The sequence below is a fragment of the Capsicum annuum genome, chromosome 10 (genome assembly GCF_002878395.1).
Source record: "Capsicum annuum cultivar UCD-10X-F1 chromosome 10, UCD10Xv1.1, whole genome shotgun sequence".
NCBI classification, from domain to species: Eukaryota; Viridiplantae; Streptophyta; class Magnoliopsida; order Solanales; family Solanaceae; genus Capsicum; species Capsicum annuum.
In genome coordinates, this window is record NC_061120.1 from 61200657 (window position 1) to 61224679 (window position 24023).

Below are 24023 nucleotides of genomic sequence, written 5' to 3' on the forward strand. Positions count from 1 at the left end.
TTTATTTGTTGTATCTTATTGTTAAAGTCATAATTAGGTAATGACAAAATGTCTCATTTTGTGTACAGACCAATTTGGTGAGATCATGTCATTACCTCTTTTCTTCTTCTTATTTTCTCTATATATGTTATTTAATAATCTTATTTTATCCTTTACTCTACCTATTTATAGTAGATCTACCCCGTATATTTCTTTCCTTGTAGGTTTTTTCCTTCAAATTATTGAAAGCAATATTTTAATTTGGGAAAAGAGCCAAGACACAACAAATGAAAATCAATTTGCATTGTAGAATTATTCCACATACCATGCCTAAATATGTTCCCTTTTAAGGTGGAGTGTCGTGATTTCAGTTATTATAGATATTTTAAGATAGAGGAGATCAGAGAGGCTATTTAAAAGATGCGAAGAGGTAGGGCAACGGGGCCTGATAAGATACTAGTGAATTTTTGGAAGCTTACTAGCGGGGCTGGTTTAAGGTGGTTGACTGAATTATTTAATGACATTTTCAAGACCGCAAAAATACCCGAGGCGTGGAGATAGAGTCCTATGATTTCTTTATATAAGAACAAGGGTGATATCCATAGTTTCAACAACTATAGGGTTATTAAGTTGTTGAGTCACACTAGAAAGATTTAGAAAAGAGTGGTCGAGCTGAGGTTGAGGGGGATAGTGTCTATTTCGAAAAATAAGTTTGGATTTATGCCTGGTCGCTCGACAACATAAGTAATTCACTTGGTGCAGAGACTGGTGGAGCAGTATAGGGAAATAAAGAAATAATTACATATGGAGTTCATCGAATTGGAGAAGGCGTATGACAAAGTTCCTAGGGAGGTTCTTTGGAGATGCTTGGAGGTGAGTGAGATCACGATGGTGTACATCATATCGGTTAGGGAAATTTATGATGGAGCAAGGACTCAGGTAAGGACGGTGGTAGGAGACTCCGAGCATTTTCCTATCTTGATAAGGTTGCATCAGGGATTGACCCTTAAACCCTTTTTGTTTGTATTGGTGATGGATGTGTTGACACGATGTATTCAAGAAGAAGTGCCTTGGTGTATACTTTATGCAGATGATATTGTTGTGATTGATGAGACATGGGGGCGAGGAGGTATGTGAATGTTAGTTTAATGACTTGAGGCTGGAGAATAAAGAGGTAGTAAGGTTAGATTCCCAAGTTGTTTGTAAGAGAGCTAGGCTTAAGTATCTTGGGTCCATGATTCAGAAGAATAGAGAGATTGACGAAAATGTATCCCATCGTATTGGGGCAGGATAGATGAAGTGGAGGCTTTCCTTGAGAGTGTTGTGTGATAAAAAGGTGATGCCCAAGCTTAAAGGAAAATTCTACAAAGTGGCAGTCCATCCGACCATGCTTTATGGAGAGAAGTATTAGCATGTCAAGAACTCTCATATTCAAAAATTGAAGGTGACAGAAATGCGGATGTTGCGTTGGATGTGTGGGATTACTATGGATGATAAGGTTAGGAATGAGACTATTTGGGAGAAGGTGGGAGTGGTTTCGGTGGAGGATACGATGTGGAAAGCTAGGTTGAGATGGTTTGGGCATGTGATGAGGAGGGACACAGATGCCCCAGTTCGTAGGTGTGAGAGGCTAGCTTTGGATGGTTTTAGGCGGGGTAGGGGTAGGGCGAAGAAATACTGGAGAGAAGTGATTATACTTGACATGGAGCAGTTATAGCTTACTGAGGACATGACCCTAGATAGGAAGGTATGGAGGACACAAATTAGATTAGAAGGCTAGTGATTGTAGGTGAGTCGTAGCTAGTAGTTAGGAGAGCTTTGGGGTAGCCAGGTTGGTAGCCTTAGGGATATGTCCATAGGTTGGAGTTGCTAGTAGGAGGGTATTGGGGGGAGGGGGAAACTTTGGTGGTTAGTGCAGGGTATTACTTTGTGGGTATTTTATTTCTGTTATTCTATCTTGTTCCATGTTTTATTACAAACTAGAGAAATTAGCCGCGCTTCGCGTGGTGTTAAAAATTAATTATTTTCTTTGATGAATTTTATATTCATTATCTAATCATAGTATTATAACTTGTTATAATTATATTATGAAGAACATTTTGTTCCATAAAAGAAAAGAAAATTTAACAATTATTAAATGATGGATAGTATATTCTTTATCTATAAATTAAAATATATTCCTTAATAATAATTTTATTTCATTTCTATTGTGTATTTAATGAAGTTGAGATTTTAATTTAAAATAATGTACTTATATGTGCTTACAAATGCACAAAGATGGTAAGATAATTTTTTCCTCATTATATATATATATATATATATATATATATAACCAATTGCAATAGCATAAATCTTTTTAATTAGTCAACACTATATAAAGATTAACTCCATATTACAACTACATACTTCAATGTACATATTGAAATTTGCATCATAAAAAAAGAATATGGGAAGAAGAAAGACCATCTGATACATATTTATATATAGAGCTTAAAATAACAAAACAATGAAGAAATTTATTAACAAAAAGATCAAAAAATATGAAAAAATTAAATCAAGTAGATCCTTGTACAAATATTCATAATTTCTCCACACCTGAATATCAACAAAACACAAAATCTTCTCCAACGTTTCATAACTTCCTTCTCTGTATATGTTCGAAGTGTACAATACTGTAACTGATCAACTACACAAGGTCTTTTACGTAGAATTAAATTATTTTATATGGTGATCTTTCTTTGTTCATTTATAACTCTTAATTTTCTAGGGTAATAGAGATTATAAAAAGCATGAGTTATTAAAATGATAATATGTGAATTAAAAGCGCAAAATTAATGGACATTATGTAATAGCCCGTACTTTTTCCTAGCTAATTTCATATCAAGAATGTCTAGTATTAGATTCTAAATTGAATGATGGTTATTCCATGAGGAATTTTCAAGATTTCACTATTTGTCTGTGGGAAACTCAATAAGCTTTCCATCGATATAAGATTCACCCAAATCCGATAACCGGGTCAGAGGTTACGACTATTTCAACTTTCCGTTGTAAAACAGCGCCATATTAGTCAGTGACGCACCGTGCCACAAGAGGAAATGGCATTTGGCCAATTCCAGTAGGGGTCCGTGATTATGGCATATCGCGCCAGGGCCCAAATTCAGAATTGTCCATTTTCCAGTGTCTCAGCGCGATTTGACCCACATCGCGCCAAAGTTCTAGGTCACAAAGGAAGTGGCAACACCATAGCCCCGCGTCGCGCCATCCCATAATTTCCCAATTGTCCAAATCCAGTGACACAATGCGATAGCGCTGCATCGCGCTAAAGTTCCAGTTTAGGAATTTTTACAATTTTAAAAGACGCATCCAGGGGTTAAAAGGGTCAATTTCTTACCCCTATTTAAACCCAATAACACGTGATTCAGCAGCTTTTCACCCAAAATACACTCTTTTCTCTCAAAAACCTCTCAAGAACAACCTAGGGCTTTTCATAGAAGATTCAGAATCAAGAATTTCCTCCGTCAATCTTCGTGTATTTACGAACTAAGGTATCTATAGTGTTCATTCATGGACTCCTTCCATTCATGAAGCCCCAAAATCTCTTTTCAAAGTTTAATTTTATGGATTTCCTTATGAATTTCATGATTGGGTTACTCTTGTTCATATGGATAATGAGAAATTGAATTTTACTCCATGTTGGGTGATAAATTCTATGTGGGTTAAATTATTATAGAGATAGATTCATGCAAACCTATGACTAAACCCTTGAATGATGAAATTAGAATTGAACCATGATGTTTAATTATTGTACAATGATGTTTACATGTACCATGACTACAATATGTTTGATTAAATGCCAAGATGAAGGAAAAGTACCTAACTAGCATGATACCATGAAATCCCCATGTATGTACAATTATGCCTATCATATGTTTTGATGGAATGCTTCTATAAATGTATTATGGATTATGATATTACTTATATGTTCAAGTAAGTTATGCTTGGTCAGTTTCCTTTCATCGAGTCCTGGGGGTATTTGTACTCGAAGTATTAGTTGTGTGCCTAAAGCCATGTCATGTTTCCATGATACTCTCAGTCAAGCTATGATCCTTAGACTTCAGACAATCTTATGACTCAGGAAATGTCCATGATCTCATGAACTCAGTCAGTTGTCAGATGTCAGTAATATTCCATCAGTCAACGGAAGTCAGTAACTCAATCCATGTTCATTTCAGTAAATTATGTTCAGTATCTATTCAGATGGGAGTATAAATTAGCACCGAGCGAACCCAAGGGTGGGAACTCACCTGTTATATGAGGGTGTGATTCTTAGAAGCAATCCTTGTGTTCCAAAACTATGTAGCCAGCTTAGGTTGAGACATCATAGCCTGTTATATAAAGGTAGATGAGGTGGCTTAACCTGATATATGAGGGTTCACACCATTCTCATTAGAGTTACTTATTATATTAGGGTCACTCACATGTTGTCCTTACCAGTGGCACGGTATTGACACCCTTCCAATCAGGGCACAGATTAGACCCCAATTCAGCTATAATGCATCATTTGGGGTATGTCGGTTAGATGACTACCTTCTATAGTCTCAGTATTAGTCTTAGTAAAAGAACTCAGATAGTTCTTCAGAATTCAAGACTATCAGATACAGTCAACTCAGATACAGTATAGAACTCAGCTAGTTCCATCAGATTTGGGGCTGCCAGATACAATCACTCATGTTATCAGTTATCAAAATTCAGTCATTAGTCATGTTAGTCATCAGCATACTCATGTTATCATGATTTTAGATATAGTTACTATGTATACATGCATGTATTCTCACATTCATATTAGTCAGTTAGCCAGTATCGTTCATGCATATGAACCCCATGCATTCAACCTACCTCACATACGTACCAATACATTCAAAGTACTGACGTATTTGTGCTATGGTGTCTTATACCATAGGTTCAGAGACACGAGCTCCAGAGCATCAGTATATTCCAGATATCAGCAGTCAGAGTTAGCAGTGAGTCCTTATCCTTCGAGGACATGATTATTTCTCTATTATCTCATTAATTAGTTTATTAGTTGGAGTTATTTGGGTACATATCCCATCAACTCCTTACTCAAACAATTCAATCAGTTAGAGGCTTTCTAGACTATCATATTTCAGACTTCAGTGTGTTCAATTTTGTTTTGGGTATTCTATTACCCCACACAAATGTTATATCATTCAGATTATGTTTAGTATTGAACCTTATGGCGTTTTAGTGCATGTTTCTGTATTATTATGTCATATTATATAGTGTACAAGTACAGATATCAGTCATGGGTTAGCTTGTGGTCCTTCGGGGTCATGAGCACTATATGGCATTCCGAGTACCAGATTTGGGGCGTTACAAACTTGGTATTAGAGCCTAAGGTTCAATAGATTCCTCGGAAGTTTGAAAGCCTCATATAGTAGAGTCCTATACATGGGTATGTTGCGCGTCACATTTATGTACAGGAGGCTATAAGATGTTTTAGGAACAGTTTCCCCTCTTTTAGTATTCATGTCATGCTAGTGAGCATAATCTCAAGTCAATCTCTCAGTCTAATTTGTTTCTCCCTTTCTTCTACAGAACATGCCTCCTAAAAGAAGAAACAGAAATCAACCAGCCCCTCAGCCCGAAGAACCTTTAGGTGATTATGTTTCTCCTGCAGAGTTTTGAACTGCATTCACTAATCTTTCTAACTCAGTTGCTACTTAGAATGAATGAGAAGATGTTGTTCTGGCTAATCTAGTGGCTAATTCAGCTGCATCCAGGATTTGGAATTTTACCCGAATGAATCCTCCATCCGTTCTCGAGTTTAAGACAGATAAAAACCATCAGGAATTCCTAGATCAGGTGCAGAAGGTGACAAACATCATGGAGGTGACTACTGTTGAGAGTGCTGAGCTAGCTGAATATCAGTTTCAGGATATTGCTCACATTGGTTCAAGCAGTGGAAGTTAGAAAGGACAGATGATGCAGGGTTGGTTGGGTAGGGGGAGTTTGCATCTGCTTTCCTCGATAGATTCTTTCCCCTAGAGCTTAGAAAAGCTAAGGTGTTAGAATTCATCAACCTCAGGCAGAGCATTATGAAAGTGAAAGAGTATTCTCTTAAGTTTACTCAAGTAGCCAGATATGCCCCTCACGTGGTTGTAGATAGCAGGGCAAGAATGAGTAAGTTCATTTCAGGGGTGAATGATAGCATGGTTAATGATTGCAGATCTGCCATGCTGAACAGTAACATGACTTTAGCCAGGCTTATAACTCATGCTTAGCATGGTTAATGATTGCAGATCTGCCATGCTGAACAGTAACATGACTTTAGCCAGGCTTATAACTCATGCTCAGCAGATTGAGGAGCAAAAGATTAAGATGAGGGAGAAATAGAATAAGAGGGCGAACACAGCTAGTTTCAACTTCGATCATCCTAAATTAGATGGAGAAAACCGTTCTCAGTTTTATCCTAAGTCATTAGTTCCAGCTCCTTCTACAGCCAGTGCTCCAGTTCCTAAGTTCAGAGAGGTTAACAAGGACAGATCGCTAAGCTCTAAGTCCTAGGGCAGTGTTAGCAGTGCCTATACCTATCCTCTTTCCTAGACTTGTGAAAAGCACTATCAGGGTATTTATAGAGCTGGAAGTGGTATTTTCTTTGGATATGGCAAGCCAGGTGTAATACCTCAATCATTTCTGAAGCCTAAATTTGTCTTTTGAGTGGATATATTTGATATCCAAAGTGATTGATGTTTAAAACATGTTGTATTTCTCTAATTTATACTTTTTGTTGTGTATAGCATTGAATAATATTTCCATCAATACCAATTTCATTGAAATCCAACATCGGACGAGGGAGTTATGGCCATTTTACTAAACGGTATCGGAACGCCCAGGTTTGACGGTTGACCTGGCGGACCGTCAGGTCCCTGGTGGACTATCAAATGCCTTGTTAAGCCAAGATAGTGACTCCTTTTTCATGCCATCATGCGACGGCCAAGTTGGTGGACCGTAAAAAAGTTGACGGGCCGTCAAGGGGTCTATCAGGTTGAGACAGAATGTCTCATTTTTGGCCCTCAATTAACGGACAACTTGGTGGTCCGTCAGTTTCCTGATGGACCATCACTTCGACCAGCACGTCGAGGCAGAATATTCCAATTTTGGCACTCGAGTGATGGATGATTTGGTGGACCATCAGGAGACTTGACGGACCGTCAAATCGACCGTCACAGGCCCCGATCAGTGAATTTCAGCTTTTTCAAAAGAGCATTTTGGTCATTTATGCTCCATAGGGTCTTATATATATATCTTAGTAGAGAATAGCCATTCATTTTCCTCCTTTACTCATCCAAGAAACATCTAGAAATTAGGGTTTCTTCCATAACCCAAAAATTCAATCTTCTTCCAAGAAATTCAAGGATCTTCCATAGATTTCTTCAAGTTGTTCAAGAATTAAGTTCCCCAAGTCAAAGGCATCAAGAATCTTGGTCTAAAAGTGTGAGAAAGAAGTTTCAAACAAGTTTCTACATCTCCAAAATTATAATCCAAGGTATGTGGAGTTTGAACAAGAACACTCCTTTCGTTCTTGTGCCTAAAGATTTACTTTCTATTATTGATTTACATGATTTTACACCCAAATTTCTTTATTTATGATTTATGAGATTTGAGCTGAATAAGTTTGATATTTATGATTATTTCACCATCATGTTTCTTAAATTGAGATTTATTCCATGAGTTGTATATTGTCATTACGTATTGATGATTTCTAAAAGATTTAAGACCAGTGTCATGAGTTATGCCTTTCCATGAGAAATTTGAATATTGAATATATATATCGATATTTGATATTGAAAGTCAAGAATAAGTCCTATGATGTTTTCTTAAAGCTTTTGATATTTGAAAATGATTCGAAAAACAAATATACTTGATGTTGAGAAGGATTGTGTTGAGTTGAGTAGGGTTAGGAATCCATAAGATGTTTATGATTTACAGATGAGATATATATATATATATATATATATATATATATATATTTATGTTTTGGTCTTTAAAATAGACCCATGAGTTGATATTAATTAAGGTGGATTTCCTAACGTGTTCTGAGCTGAGTCTGGGAAGAGTATTTAGCACTGAGTGGGAAATATGGTATTTCCCTAAAACTACATGCCACTGTAGGATTGATGTTGATAATTGTGGGCCAGAGGCCTAGTATGGGATTATGATAACGAGATTGAGGTTCTACTCTCTGGCAAGATTACAACACCCCTGCCCTCATGGTTGGAGGACCTGTGTCTCCGATTTTGTCTTGACTAATAGATGGTTGTTTACTTTTAGTTCAGTACGAGTTAGTTAGGGATCTGTCCCAATGGCTCCTCGGTCCTATGTAGTAGAGACTTTGTCAGGCTAGTGTGCCAGCATGTACAGATTTTTAGTATTTTGTTTGTACAGAACCGTATTACTTTGTATCTCAGTATGTTTATGCCATGATTATTTTTCCCTACTTTATGATGATTCATGTCGTAGAGAGTTGTGAAAGTGATGACAAGCTTAGAAGGTTAGCTTGAGGCCACGTATAGCCTTGAGCACCATGTGATGTCTTGAGATAGGTTCTCGGGGCGTTACACCAGGCCACAGAGTAAGAGAATATCCTTAGCCAGGTCTTCAGGGTCAATAAAATCGATCCTCAGCTCAGTCTGGTCACCTAAATCAGTAGGGTGCCACCTCTAGTGCTACTAGTGGGTAACACCCAAATCATCTCTATGCTCTTCAATTCTGACAAGATCAGGAAAATTCTCCTAATATGGTTAACGGTATGTTACAGATCTTTCATGTGCATGTTTACGCTTTGCTAGATCCAAGAGCTTTTTTGTCTTTTATCACTTCTTATATAGAAGTTTATTTCGGAGTCAGTCTCAAAATTCTAGCAAAGCCCTTTTCAGTCTCTACCCCAGTGGGTAAAACCATCATATCCCGGCAGGTATACAGGAACTGCCCGATTATGATATCTCAAAAAGTCACTTCAGTAAACTTAGTCAAATTAGAGATGACTGATTACGATGTCATTCTTAGCATGGATTGGCTTTATTCCTACTATGCCACAGTTTACTGCAGAAATAGAATAGTCCAGTTTTAGTTTCCGAATAAACCCGTCCTTGAGTGAAAGGGTAGTACTTCAGAGTTCAGAGGTCAGTTTGTTTACTAACTTCAGGCACGAAAAATAATATCTAAAGGATGTGTCTATCATCTTGTTCATGTTAAGGACACTAGTTTCGAAACTCCCAGCCTTGAATCAATTCCAATTATAGGTGAATATTCAGATGTCTTTTCCTAAGATCTTCCAGGAATTTCTTCTGAAAGGGAAATAGACTTCAACATTGATCTTCTTCCATATACACAACCTATATCTATTCCTCCATACAGAATGGCGCCTATAGAACTTAGAGAACTGAAAGAACAATTGAAGGATCTCTTAGATAAGGGATTCATCAGGTCCAGCGTTTCCCCGTGGGGCATTCCAGTATTATTCATGCTCAAGAAAGATGGTTCTTTTAGGATGTGTATAAACTACCTTCAACTCAATAAGGTCACGGTCAAGAACAAGTATCCTCTTTCCAGAATCGATGACTTATTCGATCAAATTCAGGGTGCCAGTTATTTCTCTAAGTTAGACCTCAGATCCAGCTATCATCAGCTCAGAGTTAGAGAATGTGACATTCTGAAAATAGCTTTTCGTACTCGGTATGGTCATTTCAAATTCTTAGTTATGTCCTTTGATCTTACCAATGTACCAGTAGATTTTATGGACTTAATGAATCATGTGTTCAAGCAGTACTTGGACATGTTTATCATAGTCTTCATAGATGATAATTTGGTCTATTCCCGCAGTGAACGTGATCATGTGGGCCATCTCAGGATAGTACTTTAGACTCTCAGAGATCATCATTTATTCAGAAAATTTAGTAAGTGCAAATTTTGGCTAAAGTCAGTAGCATTCCTTGGTCATATCATTTTCGGTGATAGCATTAGAGTTGATCCTCAAAAGACTGAAGCAGTAAGAAACTGGCCTTGCCCTGTCTCTCCATTAGATATTAGGAGTTTCTTGGATTTGTCTGGCTATTACAGATGGTTTGTTGAGGGATTTTCTTCTATTGCATCCCCTATGTCTAAATTAACTCAGAAGAAAGTCAAGTTTCAATGGTCAGATCCTTACGAGAAAAGTTTTCAGGAGTTAAAGACTCGACTTACCTCAGCTCCAGTTCTAGCAATACCATATGGTTTCATAGTATATTGTGCTATATCCAGAGTAGGTTTGGATTGTGTCCTGATGCATTATGGTAAGGTCATAGTCTACGCCTCCAAACAGCTTAAGCCCCATGAGAGGAATTATCCTACTCATGATCTTGAGTTAGCAGTCGTAGTATTTTTCTTGAAGATTTGGAGGCATTATCTATACGGTGTTCATGTAGATATGTTGACAGATCATAAGAGCCTTTAGTATGTCTTTTCTCAGAAAGATCTCAATCTTCGTCAGAGAAGGTAGTTAGATATTTTATCATCCAGGAAAGGCCAATATAGTGGCTGACGCTCTCAGTAGACTATCCATAGGTAGTGTTTCTCATGTTGCGGACAGTAAGAAGAAGTTAGTTTAGGAAGTACATCAGTTTACCAGACTACGCATTTGCTTAGTCGATACAGATGATGGTGATATATAGGTTTAGAGTAGTTTAAAATCATCTCTAGTTTTTGAGGTGAAAGAAAAACAAGATAGAGATCCCAGTCTTGTCAAGTTGAAAGAGTCAGTTCAAGATCAGAAAGTAGAGGTTTTCTCCCCAGGGGGAGATGGTGTTTTACGTTTTCAGGGTCATCTCTGTGTTCAAAGTGTATATGACTTAAGGAAATAAATTCTTGCAGAAGTGCATGGTGTGCGCTACTCTATTCATCCAGGGGCCACAAAGATGTACAGCGACTTGCAGAAAATCTATTAGTTGAGTGGGATGTAGAGAGACGTTGTGAAGTTTATGGCAAAGTGCTCTACATCTCAGCAGGTTAAGATAGAGCATCAGAAGCCTAGTGGGTCCATGCATGAATTCAGTATTCCTACTTGGAAATGGGAAGTTGTGAATATGAACTTCGTGAAGGGTTTGCCTTGAACTCGTCATCAGCATGATTCAGTTTGGGAAATTGTAAACAGGATGACCAAATCAGCTTATTTTCTTCCAGTTCATACCTCTTACTCAACCGAGGATTATGCCAAAATCTATATCAAGGAGTTGATCAGATTGCATGATGTTCCGTTGTCCATTATCTCAGACAGAGGTACCCTGTTCACCTCTCATTTCTGGAAAGCATTCCAAAAGGGTCTTGGTACCCAAGTTCATCTCAATACAGCCTTTCATCCTCAGAAAGATGGTCAAGCAGAAAGGACCATTCAAACTTTAGAAGATATGCTGCGAGTGTGTGCAATTGATTTTAAGGAAAGTTGGGATGACCACTTGCCTTTGGTTGAATTTGCATATAACAATAGCTATTATTCCAGTATTCATATGGCTTCATTCGAAGCTCTCTATGGTAGGAGATATAGATCTCCAGTCGGCTGGTTCAAAGTTAGTGAGGCCTCAGTCATAGGGCCTGACTTGACATTTTATGCCTTAGAAAAAGTCCAGTTGATTAGAGAAAGACTCCGGGCTACTCAGAGCCGATAGAAGTCTTATGCAGATGTTCTTAGAAAAGATCTTGAGTTTGAGATTAGTGATCATGTCTATCTAAAGATCTCTCCCATAAAGGGAGTGAAGAGATTCGGCAAGAAAGGAAAGCTCAGTCCCCGATATGTTGGTCCCTTCAAGATTCTTAGTTGCTTTGGCAACGTAGCTTATGAGCTCGAATTTCCTTCAGATATAGCCTCAGTTCATACAGTCTTCCATGTATCTTTGCTCAAGAAATGTATAGGTGACCGAGCAGTTGTAGTCCCTATTCAGAGCATCGATGTCCAGAACACCCTCTCTTATAAAGAGATTCCATTTGAAATCCTAGACTATTAGACTTGTAGACTGAGGAACAAAGAAGTCCCTCTAGTTAAAGTTCTTTGGTAAAATTAGTCTATCGAGGGTGCTACTTGGGAAACAGAAGAAGACATGCGTACCAAGTATCCTCACTTCTTCTCTGCCGGCTCAAATCAAGCTCAAGGTAACAGTTCTCCTTAAGCTTACCCAGTTTCATATTCTGTGTTTGTCACAAACTTGGTATTAAATACCATTACATATTCAGTCATGCATTCATGTATCAGCTCAGTTATATAATTATGCATCAGCCATGCATTCTCATTGTGAGAAACTTAGTTCATCAGAACACCCAGTCATGCCTTCATGAATCAGTTACACATGCATCAGATATTCATGTTCAGTATGATATGTTTAGTTATCAGTCATGTCAGTCATGAGATCATGTTTCAGTATTCATGTTCAGTAGGTACATTGGTTAATCTTTCCTCTTAGTCAGTCTCATTCGAGGACGAATGTTCTCAAGGGAGAGATATTGTAATAACCCATACTTTTTTCTAGCTAATTTCATATCAAGAATGTCTAGTATTAGCTTCTAAATTGAATGATGGTTATTCTATGAGGAATTTTCAAGATTTTCAGTTTTTTTTCATGTGGGAAATTCAATAAGCTTTCCATCGATAGAAGATTCTCCCAAATCTGATAACCAGGTCAGAAGTTACGACTATTTCAAGTTTCCATTGTAAAATAGTGCCATATTAATTAGTGGAGTGCCATACCACAAGAGGAAATGACATTTGAAAAATTCTAGTAGGGGTTCGCGCCAGCGCCCAAATTCAAAATTGTCCATTTTCCAGTGTCTCAGCGCGATTTGACCCGCATCGTGTCAAAGTTCCTGGTCACAAAGGAAGTGGCAATGCGATGGCCCCGCGTTTCCAATTTTTAAAATCCAGTGACACGGTGCGATAGTGCTGCATCGCGCTAAAGGTCCAGTTCGGGAAATTTTTACAATTTTAAAAGACGCATCCAAGGGTTAAAAGGGTCAATCTTCTACCCCTATTTAAACCCAATAACACATAATTCATCCACTTTTCACCCAAAATACACTCTCTTCTCTCAAAAACCTCTCAAGAACAACCTAGGGCTTTTCATAAAAGATTCAGAATCAAGAATTTTTTCTGTCAATCTTCGTGTATTTATGAACTAAGGTATGCATAGTGTTTATTCATGGATTTCTCCCATCCATGAAGCCCAAGAATCTCATTTCAAAGTTTAAGTTTATGGATTTCCTTATGAATTTCATGATTGGGCTACTCTTGTTCATGTGGATAATGAGAAATTGAATTCTACTCCATGTTGGGTGATAAATTCTATATGGGTTAAATTATTATAGATATAGATTCATGCAAACCTATGACTAAACCCTTGAATGATGAAATTAGAATTGAACTATGATGTTTAATTATTATACAATGATGTTTACATGTACCATGCCTACAATATGTTTGATTAAATGCCTAGATGAAGGAAAAGTACCTAACTAGCATGATACAATGAAATCCCCATGTATGTATAAGTTATGCCTAGCACATGTTTTGATGGAATGCTTCTATAATTATATTATGGAATATGATGTTAGTTATATATTCAAGTAAGTTATGCTTGGTCAGTTTCCTTCCATTGGGTCTTGGGGGTATTTGTACCCAAAATATTAGTTGTGTGCCTAGAGCCATGTCATGTTTCCATGATACTATCAGTCAAGCTATGATCCTTAGAATTCAGCTAGTCTTATGACTCAGAAAATCTCTATGATCTCATGAACTCAGTCAGTTGTCAGATGTCAGATGTCAGTAGTATTCCGTTAGTCAACGAAAGTCAGTAACTCAGTCCATGTTTAGTTCAGTAAATTATGTTCAGTGTCTATTCAGATGGGAGTATAAATTATCACCGAGCGAACCCAAGGGTGGGAACTCACCTGTTATATGAGGGTGTGATTCTTAGAAGCAATCCTTGCATTCCAAAACTATGTAGCTATCATAGGTTGAGACATCATAGCCTGCTATATAAGGGTAGATGAGGTGGCTTAACCTGCTATATGAGGATTCCCGCCATTCTCATTAGAGTTACCTATTATATTAAGGTCACTCACATGTTGTCCTTACCAGTGGTGCGGTATTGACACCCTTCCAATTAGGGCACAGATTGGACCCCAATTCAGCTATAATGCATCATTTAGGGCATGTCAGTTAGATGAATACCTCCATAGTCTCAGTATCAGTCTCAGTAAAAGAACTCAGATAGTTCTTTAGAATTCAGGACTTTTAGATATAGTCAACTCAGATACAGTATGAAACTCAGCTGGTTTTATTAGCTTCAGGACTGTCAGATACAATCACTCATGTTATCAGTTATCAGAATTCAGTCATTAGTCATGTTAGTCATCAGCATACTCATGTTATCACGATTTCAGATATTGTTACTATGTATGCATGCATATATTCTCACATTCATATTAGTCAGTTAGTTAATATTGTTCATGCATATGAACCCCATGCATTCAGCCTATCTCACATGCATACCAGTACATTCAAAGTACTGACTCATTTGTGCTATGGTATCTTATACCATAGGTTCAGAGACACAAGCTCCAGAGTATCAGTAGATTCCAGATATCAGCAGTCAGAGTTAGAAATGAGTCCTCATCCTTCGAGGACATGATTATTTCTCTATTATCTCATTAATTAGTTTATTAGTTGGAGTTAGTTGGGGACATGTCCCATCAACTCCTTACTTAGACAGTTCAGTCAGTTAGAGGCTTTCTAGACTATCATGTTTCAGACTTCAGTATGTTCAGTTTTGTTTTGGTTATTCTATTACCGTACACAGATATTATATCATTCAGATCATGTTCAGTATTGAACATTATGGCCTTTTAGTGCACGTTTCTGCATTATTATGTCATATTATGCAGTGTACAGGTATAGATATCAGTCATGATTTAGCTTGTGGTCTTTTGGAGTCATGAGCATCATGTAGCATTCCAGGTACCAAATTTGGGGCGTTACACATTATTAGAATAGAAGTTATAGGAATATGAAGTGGTGTGAGTTATGAAAATGACTTATTAAATAAATTATTTAAGAAAAATAAAAATACTTTTAAAATGAATTATTGTATTATTATTATATAGTGAAATTGAGAGAACAATGTCTAAAAAAAATTTAAAAAAATTCAATTGACTGTCATAAAGAGGTGCCGCGTCACCTCTTCTATATTCTTCTTTATTATTATATATTGATCGATTGATGATTGATAGATATGCTTGATTATTTTTTAATTAATAGGAAAATGAATTAATTAAAAAAACAAAGAAAAAAAAAGATAAAGATAAATATGAATGGAGGACTACATCACCTTCCCTATGTTTATATATATATATATATATATATATATATATATATATATATATTATATTATATTATATTAAAAGTGTGAAGATGCTTAGAAAAGTGATTTGAACTTTTTGCCCCTCATTAAAAGTCTCAACTTTAGACAAAGTCGTCATTTCACATATTTTTTCTAATTAAGAAATACTTATAAATATTCAAATGAATAAACAAATGAGAAAAATAGTTATTTAAAGAAAGGAGAAAAAAAGCTCGGCTCCAAAGTTTATGGTTATTATATGGGAAAAACATTAAAAATATGGATATACATGGAAAATCTGTTAAAGTATTAATTTCTAATATTTACCTTCCATTTTAGGCTAGGATTTCTATAATATTATATGAAAAATCTAAATATTAATTCCTACTAATATCTTACCTTCCCTTTAGGCGTAGGAGTTCTATTGTATGGCTTTTCAATTCCTTTTTGGTTTACAAATCTTGTTATAAAGAAAGTTATAAATCCTCTAGAAAGATACTCCCTTCGTTTCAAAAAGAATGACCTATTTTAACTTGGCACAAAGTTTAAGAAAATAAAGAAGACTTTTGAATCATGTGGCTTTAAATTAAAGTAGTGTCAAATGTACCAAAATGCCCTTTAATCTTGTGGTCATAAATATGCCATATGGAAAGTTGAAATTAAAGTATTGTCAAAAAGGAAAGGGGTCATTCTTTTTGAAACAGACTAAAAGGGAAAGTAGGTCATTCTTTTTTAAACGGAGAGAGTACATAGTACATCAAAGCTTCAACGATATATGACATATCTATCATTCATGTTCGACTGAATAAATTCTTCATTGATGCAAGGTAGGGTCATAATTATGGAGAAGAGATGTGAACTTAAGAAGATTTTTGTTGGTGGCATTCATACCACCGTGACGGAAGGTTTCGCAAATACTTTATTCTACCTCCACGCGATAGGGATAAAGTCTGTGTAGTTTCAATTATTATATTTTTTTGTAAGCAATCTAATGAAATTAATTCGTCTGCATCATATGCTTGTGGGTGCGTTCGCTTCCCAGCCGATCAATAATTTATTTCATTCTTCAATTAATTTTTTTAGTAGATTATCTTTTTAAGTAAGAATTCATTCTTCAATTAATAACTGTTATCATCTCTTTTTATTTACTTCACTTATTTTGTTTGGATGATTTCATACTCACACTATAGCCGCTCAAGAACGTTGGTAGAGATAAAATCATATATGTCACAGTGGTGGCATGCTACAACACTACATACTGCATAATCTAAAACAAACCGAGACAGCTTACTTTCTGATACTTATGTCAGCGTCATTGGACTAGATAACTTTAGTAGAAAGTTCAAGGAATCAACAAAACATCCAATGAAGCACCAGAACCATACAGAAACGGGAATAATTCAAATAGCAGAGGGCCGACAACGAGCTTTTGAGAAGCAAAAACGTACAATATGTTATAAACCAAATGAGAGAGCCTAACCCAAAAGACTAGCTTGACAGATGGGAGAACCCATTTGGTCTATAAACCCATTAGCATTTCTCTATTTTTTCAACATGGGACAATTGGTTCATAACACAATATGTGCGTCCTAAGTATCAAATAAACTTTGAAAAGACTTTTGTATGTTTGGTTTTAGTATCTTTGGTTTTATCTACTTCTTGAAGCTCTTTCTGAGTAGCATTCAAGTAATGTCTTTCACGTAGTCAGGAATTTACTAACTTCAAGTTTTATTCCTAGGCCTGAGGGAATAATTTTTAATGTTTCTATAATTCCTTTAATTTATAATTACTAGATTTTGGAAGGAACTCTGAAATCCCAATGGGTGTACTAGAAATAAACTTTTTATTATTGTTATAGATAGTTGTCTTAAGTAGATAAAAGTACTCAAGCATAAGCAACCTTTCGTGTTTCTGTTACACCTAGCTATAGGTAAAATTACTTTCTGTCTAGGTATGGGCATTTCTCAGTTGTTTCCTGTCATTAGGATAAACTAACACCTCAATGATACTTGTCTCCAAAGGATTTGTTCTAGTCATGATTTAAAATGCAGGAAGCATTATAACAAGTTCGACAACTATATGATCCTAAAACAACTTGGGATAATACACATGTTTATTGTTCAATATAATCATGCCATATTTTTTAATTTGGGCATGCATATTATAAAAGATCTTTAATATTCTTACCAAAAAAGAAAGATATGATTTACAAAGTAAAAATAATGCATAATATCACAATGTTGTATTAATGTTTCCTTTTATTCGTGACTAATGTATATATAAGTAGAACGAACTCATAATCAATTATTGACATTACATGTGATGTACTATGGCATAACCTGAAAATATTGATATAAAAGAAGCTAGATAATTTACCAATGGGAGATCATTTTACTTTGGAAAAGAGCATTACTTGTACTATTGCCCGATTCTCTCAAGAGTTTCTTATATTATTTAATAAGTTGACCTTGAACTTTGAATTTCTTCAATTGGTGGCAAGAATTGTAAGAAGTATAAAGCTTTTGACTATCGATATGTTAAATGTTAGACATTGTTTTTGCAATTGGTCCTTACATATATTTTGTAACTTCTTTGTCTATATTATTTTACCGTAATGCAATTGTTTTAACTTAAATTTTCTTCTACAACATCATTAAAAATTTATATTACTCACTTAGCATGACATCTTGCAATGATCAGAGAAAATTCATCTTACCATCATGGCACATCAGAAGAAGAAGGGCGACTAAGCCATAAGAAAGCCTTGAAACATGCATTTATTTTAATGTGCATACATATTTTTGTCATTTAAATGACTGTAATATTGCATATATTGTAACTTTAGTTGTAATGTCATTTAATTTATTTTTTTGTATGTAATTTTTTATATTGACATGAAATACATTTAATTAAGTATATGGAGAAGAAGTTAAAGGTTTGTGGACTTTGTGGTCATCCTAATATTTATATTCTCTTTTTAGTATTTCAATTTTTTTAGTGCATATCTCTAAATTATTGATGGAAGATCAAAGAAAATAGAGAATACTGTATGCACAAAATTGAGTTTATTCTTCTTATATATAGTTCTATTAGGTGAAATACACATGCAAAGAATGTATCCTAAACTAGTGTGTGTGTGTGTGTATATATATATATATATATATATATATATATATATATATTGATGATTGATTTTTTATGAAGGAAATGAAAGTTTGAATTAGTAAATATTTAGACTTTTAAGTATACAATAAAGAATATGAAAAAGTGGAGCAGTGAATTTTGATACATTTAAGTTTGAAAAATAAAAAATAGAAATAAATGAAGGAATAATAATTAACATATTTATTTTTATAATAATAAATAAATAAATGGAAAAAATAAAATAAAAATAATTTGTGAATAGTGACCTTAGAAGTATGTCACATCAATAAATACTTTAATAGAAATTAATTATATTTTACCCAAAAAATAAATATATCACAATTACATACATTAAAATATGAATTTTTTCCAACCTTCAAAACATGAGCAATGCACAGGGCAAGCAACTTTGCTATAGTGTATATAATTGTTTGCCCTGTGAAACGCACTATAGCAAAGTATGGTGTGAAAATTTCTTCTATTTTCGAAGGTGAAAGCCAAATTTGAGGAGAAAAAATATTTCTTCTGATGTTGCTGGATTAAAGAACAATGGGATAAATAAGCAAAAATCACCTTTTAGCTGAGTTCTTTTTTTTTGTCTAATCACTTTCTCATCAAAATGTTGGGCATACAAATACACAAATATTCAAAATAGGTACTACTAAACAAAGAAAATATTTAAGAATCCAAACTACAAAACTACAGTAGCAAAAAATTGACTTGGACAACAACCCAAATAGTTTAAGAAGTGGTGGCGGATTGAGCAACCAGGCTCTTCCATGCCTCCTCGATGATGGAAAACTTAATACCTTTACCTTTGGGTAGTGAAATCCATGGATTAGTACCCTTGCCAAGAGTGACCATATTCCCCAAACGTGTAGCAAATTCATGAATGTGGACAGTCTCAAAGCTAGCCTTATGCTTCTCCTGGTTCTTAATAACACCACCACGTCCTCTATTTCTATCTCCGGTCACCATCACAACATTTCCAACATCAAACTTGATGAAATCAACAGTCTTGTTAGATTCCAAGTCCAGCTTAATAGTATCATTGGCCTTGATGAGAGGGATCAGGATAGCGGATTGTTCTTCCATCATAAGTGTTAGTGGATTGTTCGTCCATCATAAGTGTTAGCGGATTGTTCTTCCATCATAAGTGTTCAAGTATGGAATCCCCTTCTGACCAAACTGCACTGAACAGACCTTGCAAAGCTTAAACTTGGCCTCCTCATCCTCGAGTGAGTGAAAACAGAATCGAACCTTAGTGTTATAAAGGAGACGGAAGCTCTCATTAGTCTTTAGAATTGAAACAACATCCATGAAACCAGCTGGATAGGTCTTATCAGTCCTAACTTTCCCATTAACCAGAACTTGTTGTTGCATCAGAATTGAGATCACCTCTCGGTATGTGAGAGCATACTTTAATTTGTTTCGCAAGATAATGATCAACGAACACTCCCTTGATTTGTGTGGACCAAAAGATGGCTTGGGAGAAAACACTCCTCCAAGCTTATCAAGCATCCAATGCTTCGGGGCATTGAGCCTCTTCAGATGCTTCTTCAAACCTCTAGCCATTTTTCTAGTGTAAGAATTTTAGCTTCTTTGATGAAAAAAACTGTGATGAATTCATAAATAGTTCAAAAAGTGTAAATCAAAATATTACAAGGATAGCAAGTTAATAAGGAAGAGCAAATCAATGAATTTAACTTATGAAAACAATACAATTTGAAGAAAAAAATCATTAGCATACTCTTGAAAACACATATCAGAAATTGCAGACAAAATTAACTCAACTATGATTTTCAATTTTTGAATACATGAAATAACACCTCTTCATTTAAACATTTGCTATTTTTTTTACCATGCATGCAACCTAGTGTGCTTAGAGACGTTAGAGAATATGATTGCAACAATTTTTTCATCAAAGCTTGCATATGTTTTCTTTATAACTACATGGGGCATCAATTAAGTTCTGTGAATTTGAATGATGGATTTTAACTTAAATAAGAGATCACGGTGGAACTGATAGTGGAGTTGATAGTGGCTTATTTTTCAGTTCACAAGACTCTCGATTTTTCAAATTCCTTCTAAAATTTAATTAGCAATTATAAATTAGCATTAATTCACTTGTAGTTTACAAGACTCTTGACCCTTCAAACCCCTTCTGAAACAGAATTAACTTTCCTATATTCAGTTACTATTTTGTATTTTTTTAAATTTAAATTACTCAGCCATATATATAAATTATAGAATTAAATGGATCATAAAGGTAAAATTTCCCCAAAAAAGGAGAAAATAGATAAATCTAATTGCTGCTCATTGGAAGGTGCCACATCAACTTTTTGGTTATCCTCCTTTATATATATATATATATATATATATATATATATATATTGATTTGCTTACTATTCTTTATCTTGAGCCGGGGTGTATCGAAAACAACCTTTCTACTTCTCCAGAGGTAGTAGTATGGACTGCATATATTTTACTCTCCTCAGGCTCCACTATGTGGGAATACACTGTGTTTGTTGTTGTTGTTGTTCTTTCAAAGTTCAAAATCAAAAGAAAAAATTAATAAAACACAAATTTATCTCCTCACCAAGAAACATTCAATATATATTTATTCCCGATAACATTGTGAAATCTTTTCAAATAATTTTTATTATTTTATCATAAGTAGAACAACTGTTACAACATATCAAAGAGTGATGAAACGAATTATTAGTGACCCCCTACATAACATTATGCGACACTTTATTGATGTTAAAAACAAAGAGAGCTCTTGGACGCATTGTTGATCTTTTGGACTATCCAAAAGTAATATGTTAGTTTAAGAGATCGTTTGGTACAAGGAGTAAGGGATAATTAATCCCATGATTAATTTAAGGATGAGTTTATCTCATATTTGATTGAGATAAAATGCATGGGATAACTCATCTCACAATTAGTTATCTCAAAATTGTAATTTTATTTTTATCCCATGTTGTTGGTGGGATAACTAATCCTTGAATAATTAGTCTCGAGATAAGGTGCTCCAAACCAAATTACCTCTAAGAGTATAAGTTACCAGTTTTAAGACAACAAACCATATTCTCTTCCTAAACTAAAAACGAAGCATTTAAGCTAAAAAAAATTGGCAATAATGCTCATATACATTTGATATGGAATAACTGAATGTCGGAATTAAGAATAACAACAAATAGAGCACCCTTGTGACATAGAAGATTTAACATAAATTCATGAAGGGAATTGCTTAAACTTTCAAAGATAAAGATGACATACCTGAGGTTTACAAATTGTGTTATAACCTACTTGCTCTTGCTATCGAGTCAATTGAGAGAAAACTATCAAGATGGTTCCATATTTCTTTCACCTGGGCAGATCCAAAAACTCACCATGTATAAAGGAGAAATCTACACATAAAGTATGATGATAAAAAAAATTAAGAACGAATCACAAAGCCCTTATCAAGACAGTGGAGAAAATACAACAAAAAAAAGAACAAATATTGTTGTCCAAAGTAGAAAGAAAAAAAAAACTAATGACATACAAATTGGAGATTCAAACATAACAGTTTGAGATTCTGGATCAGCTCAGTAATGACATACTAAAAATTGAAAATCTGAATCCTACTTCTCTTTCTCTTACTATAAATATACCCATTTGGTTGAATTTAGAAAGATAAAACAATAATATTTAGATAAAGTTGTCAAACCTATCAATTATCAATAGAACGCTGAATATAATCTAGCCATTGATGCCTGCAAGTGAACGATGGTATGTGAATTTAGCTCTATGGTTCTTTTCTTTAGCTCCAAAAAAATAGCCCCAAAATCCTAATACTAAATCGACAGACGCATACAATTTCATAACAAACTGATTAAAGATAGAAAAGATAATCAAAAAGAAGAATTCAATGGTGAATATTGAAGAAAATTAAGGCAAAGATTGAATAAAAGCTTACCAACAACGATAAAAATGGAGATAAAAAAAACTTACCAAAAAACTGCAAAATCCTAGACGAGTAGAAGAAGAAAGTCTTATTTTTGCACAAAAAACTTATGATTATAGAATAATGAAAAGATACGAAGATTTTTTATGATTGTGTAAAATGACTATTATACCCTTGATAGTTCTTTCTACTCATCTTTCTGTATATATACTAGATGGGCGATGCCCATTCTAAGCTGTCACGCCTCAAATCCTATTGGGGCAGACTGGCACCCGTAACCGAGGAGGCCCGAGAGAACCAGCTCATAACCTTATACTTCCCATGCATACCTCTATGACAACCTTAAATTCGGATAGCATCATGTCCCATATAAAAGAAAATAATCACCTGTATAAGCTCGAGCGCACATATATATATATATACAATACTTGGCCATTGGAGCCATCACGTCTATTAACAAAACACCACCTTGACTATACATTAGGTCTACAAATCCTCTAGACAATACACAGAGTTTAACTAAAGTCGGGACACACCCAGCCATATAACTAACTTCTATACAATACCAAAAGTGATTGGATATGACACAGAAAGCCCCAAAGCAAACTGGAGCTCACCAAAAGCAGCTGGATATCCTGGCTCCTACTTGTGCGGTGTATGAGCTGAGGTACCTATGCCTGCAGCATGAAATACAAGTCCCACATGGGGGACGTCAGTATGAAATATGTACTGAGTATGTAAAGCTGTAGATAATCACATATGATATAGGATCTCAATAGAAATAAAAAACAAGTGAATAAATCGTACTAGAAGTGGACCACACTTACTAGAACTTGTGACAACCTGTACATTGTATTTATTCAATCACTTTACCTTCGTTCTTATCATCTTTGTAATCATTACTGTACTGTACTATGACCATTAGGCTGCCTCTAGTACATATCAATTGGGATAGACCCATGATAGGCTTATGCCCCTGGAATACCACCCATAAATACATAAATAGGGATCTACCCATGATAGGCTTATGCCCCTAGGATACTACCTGATAAGAGAGACTTCCATCACTTAGTTCAATTAATCTTTGAGATTGTTATTTCGGTCGCCACCACATTTTTGATACTATAAAACATTGATACATCAATAAGAGACATATAAATAGACCATCAATGCAATAACAATAAAGTATGAACTCATTGGCACATCAATGAAGTATTTTGGAGTAATCAATGCTATAACAATGAAGTAGAAACTTATTGGTATATCAATAAAACATTTTGGAGTCATTAATAGCACATGGATCTTGTTTGAGTAACCGGATACCTTTGACATTCATTAGTGCAATAAACATGTAAGAATTGGAAAACAATAAGTATTGGAATATCTTGACATCTTGTAGGGTGGAAACAAGTTCATTGGTAACGTAGGACATCATACAAAACTATTATGGATCACATGTTACTGAATAACTTTGGAAACTTTCTTAATAGAACAATTGTTCACTTTAT

The 24023-nt window shown here is 35.1% G+C and overlaps 1 protein-coding gene across 1 annotated transcript; it reads right to left on the reverse strand.

Moving 5' to 3' along the window:
* Nucleotides 1-19304: 19304 nt before the first annotated feature.
* Nucleotides 19305-20138, reverse strand: LOC107855988 (40S ribosomal protein S4-like). The gene is made up of 2 exons (XM_047397939.1): nucleotides 19696-20138; nucleotides 19305-19638 (listed from the first exon to the last, which is right to left on the reverse strand). Exons 1-2 carry the CDS (start codon nucleotides 20136-20138, stop codon nucleotides 19305-19307), a joined length of 777 nt encoding a protein of 258 aa, XP_047253895.1.
* Between the last annotated feature and the right edge of the window lie 3885 nt (nucleotides 20139-24023).